This window comes from Pocillopora damicornis, chromosome 3, assembly GCF_964200805.1.
Source record: "Pocillopora damicornis chromosome 3, jaPocDami1.2, whole genome shotgun sequence".
Lineage (NCBI taxonomy): Eukaryota > Metazoa > Cnidaria > Anthozoa > Scleractinia > Pocilloporidae > Pocillopora > Pocillopora damicornis.
In genome coordinates, this window is record NC_142672.1 from 7457493 (window position 1) to 7463256 (window position 5764).

Sequence of the window (5764 nt, forward strand, 5' to 3'; positions counted from 1 at the left end):
TGACAGCATCGTGCATTAGACCTGTTACGGCGCATTGTGGAACGGTCATCACCTACTATCAGCGAAAACTGATCCCCCTATTCCCCTTGGAAATCATACGATCCCCTTCAAACTTCTCCGTTAGATCGGAGAATTTGGTATTGTAGCAAATAATAATCTCCTAATTTAATTTTTTTTCATTATTCTCATTACCAGTCCACTTGATATTGCATTGATAGTTTTAGGAAAAAATTATGTCCTGGTCACTCATGGGATTTAAAGGATGTAGTGGATTACAGTCTGCTGGGCGTGATCAAGTCTTTCTTGTTGCCTTGAAAATAGCACTACTATGTTCACTTACATGTTTCGCAAAAGCAAAAGTGCAATTCAGTTCTCTGGTAAACACTCACATTTAATTTAATAAACTTTTAGAGTGCAAAGTCCCTCTTGGTATGGAAAACGGCAACATCCATAATGATCAATTATCAGCCTCATCGCAATTTTTTGCTCACGGCGTCACCCGAGGTAGATTAAATCTTCTGTCATCTCCGGGAGCCTGGGTGTGCCGTACGGTCGATCGTTATCAGTGGCTCCAAGTGGACCTACGCAGTCAGGACATAAGCGTGACAGGCCTGGCTACACAAGGAAGGAATGATTGGAATCAGTGGGTGATTCAGTACAACGTACAGTACAGTTATGATGGAGATGATTTTAAGTACTACACGGAAAACGGGCAATCGCCCAAGGTGTGGAAAAACTGTCGAATGTTGTCTATGAATGTAAATTATCCTTCATCGGGCCTCTTCGTTTGAGCCCAATAACCGAGTAGTGCGTTTAGCGAGACAATCTTTGTCACCTGTCCTTACAGTAAAATTTAAACGGGTTAGTAGGTTAAGTTTTGCGCCCGATTTCTTTTCTGATAAGGAAAAATTTCAGCGTCATTAGCGATATAGGAAGGACACTATCTTTTAAGTTTCATCCCTTGTAAACGGAGGGACGTGATTATAATGATGCAAAAATTTTCAGCTTGGTTATCAATATGTCGGTTGCTTAAAACAAGATCTCCATAATGGCGTCAGAACGTCTCAATTTATACAGAGGAAAGATTATCGAGGTGAGATATGTTACAAACCAAACGAGCGAGCCTGATTAACCAGGTTCCTACGCTACGTTCTGACGAGGGACCAACGCTCGATACATCAGCTTACGAAAATTTTACGGAGGCCAATTTAAATTATCACCCCCGTGGATAAACCAAATTATCTTTTTAAACCCCCCAGCGACGCAGCGCCACAGTTTTTTTATCCTATGAACAAGCCCTTGGTTTTCATCTATCTTACCTCCAATCTCTGTACTTCAAAGGCTTCCCCACCTCTCAATTTTCTTTTTGACGGTTAAGAAAAAAAACAGCAATAATTCCGGCTACCTTTTCAGAAAGTCCTTATTACGACTTTGCCTCGCTGCCAACACATTCGTAATTTATTCAGTCGATGAAACACAGTTAAAACTGGTTTGGTGTACATTTCTCTCCTAGTTCTCGTTAACGTTCTACATTCGTCTTGTAAAATCTCAAATCTTTGGAACTTAAGTTGAAGAAGTAGTAAGGTATAACATGACTTAGGAGAGGAGATTTCAACTTTTATTACAGATTTCTTGTTTCAGTTCAGTTTAATTATACTGCACTCTCATTTAACAATTATTCTATTGTTTTAGGAATTTTCTGGAAATGTGGACCGTAATACAGTTCTTTATCATGACCTAGTCCCACCAATTAGAGCGCGGTACATCCGTTTCCGACCCTCCGTCTGGCGTGACCGTGTGTCAATGAGAGTGGAACTTTACACCTGTATTGAAGGTACCACCTGAACAACGTAACCAACACTGCGCTATGTCACTAACGTTACCTGACTGCTTCTGCTCGTCTGATATTGCGTGACTGCTTTCGTTTTCTGTTTTTATTTTGCGTGCAACGCCTTTCGCAGAGGACGAATAGTTAAGGATATATCGTCACCTGCTCTGTTATTCTCGACAGACATGGCGGCCAAATGGTGTGCACTTTGGACCTCCAAAGGTGTAAGCTTGGTCCCATCCCAAGATAGATGCGATATTTTCTTGGGAAAAGCAATTAAATCTCGGAGTGGCTCTCTTTAGCCCCCACCCCCCCCCCCCATCCCTTTGGAGTCTATTCATAGGTAACTATGAACGTAAAGGAAATGTTCGGGCTAACTAGTTATGGACGAACAACTCATCCGGGGGAGTATCATTATTCGTTATTCCTTTATGCTGACAAAGCCGGAAAAAGCTCTACAAGCAAAGAGATCATGAGTTAGTCTTGTAAGCGGGCCTAAGCTTTTCTCTCACCCACTTTTGACGGAGATATACATATCAATAAGTCCTGTTCATGTTTGGGGACTCAGATCCTCAGGCTCCTCTTTTAAATTTAGAGAAAAATGAGTGCACCGCACCAGCTGTTGGTATAGAGACGGGTGAAATTCTGGATTCTCAACTGTCTGCCTCATCTGGAGATCCGTCAAACGCTCGCTTGAACGGAGCAAAGACCTGGTGCAGAACATGGCCAGGCAGTGAGAGCGAGAATGTTTATGTTCAGGTAACTAAAGAGCGGATTCCATTTTGTCGGCGTCTCTCAGTTTACCAAATATGACAAGTTCACCGTGACTGCAGTGCGTCTCTACAATGCTAATAGATCACAGACGACGTCAAAATGTGGTGAGAACAAAAAAGTGGCCTATAAGACGCAGCCGAGTGTGTCATTAATGTTCTTACCACATTTTGATCTCTTACCAATCACCGAACAGATGCATGACAACATGGAGTGTATTGCTTCTCTGTAATAAAGAAGCCCAAATTGTCCATGGTGACGTCATTTATGCGTCACTCCTTCAATAGATCATAACTGCGAACCAATCAAAATGCATGTATAATACAACTAATCAATTAATTGATTAATGAATCGCTGACAAAGCAAAGATATCTTGATAACTAATCTTAGTCAAAGGTGTGCAAATTACACTCCTGTCTGAGAGCGATGGACCATTCGATTCGCATGCGCTTTTTAATTCACCAGCACTGTATGTATCTTTAACGTTTGCAGATTGATTTCGGCCGATCTTACCGTATTTGCGCAGTTGCCACTCAAGGAGGTCACCCTGGAAGTCATAGTTATTTGGAAGAATACAAACTGAGATGGTCTCATGATGGTGTTAAATGGGAGGAATCTCCAGAGGTAGAAGTAGACAAACTGATAAATAAACATTTTTAACGGAAGGAAGAAGTGGGACGAAAATCTGTTGAAAAGGTCTCATTTCCTTGGTCAGTTGACTACATGTACCTTACACACTCCCTCTCCATCCATCCTGTGCACAAACGTTTCATAGGCGAATTTTTTTATCGGTTAAAAAACCTCATATAAGGAGTAAATACAAATAATAGAATTGACTGGAATGACACGGCAGTTTTGGATAATGATGAAATCATCTTTTCAGGTCTAGTCACACCCTTAGAAATTCAGTTCTGGATACTCGAGTTGGCACAATTTCCCTTCCTGAAACACCCTATTCCTTTGCACGAATTTCACAGGTTTTAGAAGGAAATAGCAACACGCATGAAGTGAAAAAGAACATCATCCCAGTGATTCAAGCTCGGTATGTTCGCCTTATACCGTTGAAATGGCATAACTGGACTTGTGCAAGAATGGAGTTTTATGGAGAGCCTTGGCCAGAAGGTGAAATTGCCTAAAGAGCCATATGATTAAGTGTTAGGATGATTGTGATTGGTCGTCAGCTATGATCTATTATAGCACAAACACGTGGCGACGTCATGCAATACTTGTCTTTGCAAAACGGCAAGTAGTTTTAAAAAAATTTGGCACGACTTTTTCAAAACGGCGCAAGTGATACTAGTGGGGGTATATCCGAGGAATAGAGTGCTACGAGGTAAATTTGCTCTTCTCCACAAATTTTCTTTCCTGTCCTTTGCTTGACACAGCAGGATTACATTTCACATTGTGTTTGGTCTGATAGATAACAGGAGGTAAAACTTTTCGTTAGCGACAAACTCGTCTGCAGCTCGTCGAACAATTTTTTACTGGTCACATTAGGCGTCATTTGGAATCACCATATCGACATTGTCAAGGCTTAGAATTATTTCAATTGTAAGGTCAATCATTAGATTCTATGCAGAGTGCATTTTGCTTTATAACATAGAGGGGAAAATTACTAAATGCTGATCGGCTGAGAAAAGTGGCATTTTAACCACACTTTACTGAGTAAGGCTTAACTTTGCACAAAAATTTATAATTTCACGGATGGCAGATGCTTTTAATCAGGGTTGCTTATAATGCTTTGGAGCTGTTGTGCAAAAATATAACTTCATTCAGCTGATTCGTGCGTTTTACTGTTTTCAGACGCTAACTGAACATTAGAATGCCCTCCTACGATCGTGCGTAACAGCGTGCGTTGTTGATCTTCTTTATAAAAGAAATTTTGCCATTCATATTATTAAAAGGTAATCGCATGTTGCCTTGTAAAATTAAGGATTGATATAACATTTATTTTCAGCATACATAAATTGCTCTCGTCACTGCGCGACTCCTGCAATTTCCGCAACCTCTGAGAACACGCACGAAATTAATAGAATCCTCAATTTTCCTGGGCTCCATGTTATTACCTACACAAATTTCCAAAATCACTCGATGGCAGGACTAATCTATTCCTTAATCTTTACAATATACAAAGTGGTTAACAGTTCGATGCATGTTTTTCATGTGTTTCATCTAGTCTTGGAGGCGTTGTTCATGCCAAGATTCGGTCCGGATAAAGTGCAAGCTGGTCAAGTGATTACATCACGAAGTGTCTCTGACGTCATGCAATGCATGAAGTTATGCTTGGTAACCGATCAGTGCCAGTCGCTTAATTTTAGCAGCAGTCTGAAGAAATGTGAAGTTAGCCGTTCTAAAAGTGAGATGTCCAGTATCGAAGATCGGGAGGGATTTCATTATTACGAGATCGTTGCTGTTGAAGTCATTTCCAGTTAATTAAATCAAAATAATTCCACGCTTGATTTGGCAGTAATAGTAGATTTACGACAGAAGTAATGTTGCAAGTCGCATCCCTCGTCAACAGCTCGAAATGTACAACATACTCAGTGGCTCGCGACAGTGACTCAGTCCATTGTAAATTAAACGAGATCACCACGAACAACGGCCGTGACTTAAGTATAGACCCCTCAATCAAAATGACGAACGGAATGAAAAAGTTACCAAGCATGCATTGTCTAAGTAACAAGTGCTGAAAATTGCAAGCCAGTAGAAATTGAAAGATCAGGGAACTGGTATTCTGAAAGTACTTATATTTCACAAGATTGCTCACGAAACGAGCGCTACAGGGCACCCTCAACCAAACACCTTCCCTTTTCACGACAATGCACCTGGTTACTGAAACCTTTTCCCGGCTGACAGGTGTTTCGTAGCACACGGGGGTACTATGGTGCAGGGACAATTGGAGAAGCGTATTTTGCACCACGTACTACAATTGAACCAATCAGTAAGCCAGATTAGCATCAAAGATGGCGATTGTCATGCTGTCACGCGCAAAGATTGCAGAATGTTAAGTGTATCATAGTAACACCGTATACTACTGTGCTTGTTTGGTGTTCATAAGAATTTCCTGTAGACTTGGGTTATTTGTTGTTGCTGATTATCATTAGAAATTTTGAAGGAAACCTCTGCGATCTGGGAACTCCACTGCTCAACGAAAACTTCAATCAG

At 40.9% G+C, this 5764-nt stretch overlaps 1 protein-coding gene across 2 annotated transcripts in view; it reads left to right on the plus strand.

Annotated features, from left to right (window-relative positions):
* LOC113665654 (lactadherin) overlaps positions 1-5173 on the plus strand; it is an 8861-nt gene extending 3688 nt beyond the window's left edge. For both annotated transcript variants that reach the window (XM_089200269.1, XM_027181377.2), the window contains 6 exons: positions 412-725; positions 1693-1834; positions 2424-2587; positions 3092-3223; positions 3577-3721; positions 4776-5173. In XM_089200269.1, the coding sequence (XP_089056395.1) occupies positions 412-725; positions 1693-1834; positions 2424-2587; positions 3092-3223; positions 3577-3721; positions 4776-5032 (1154 nt within the window). In that variant the 3' untranslated portion in view covers positions 5033-5173. The remainder of the gene's footprint in view (positions 1-411; positions 726-1692; positions 1835-2423; positions 2588-3091; positions 3224-3576; positions 3722-4775) is intronic.
* Positions 5174-5764: the final 591 nt, after the last annotated feature.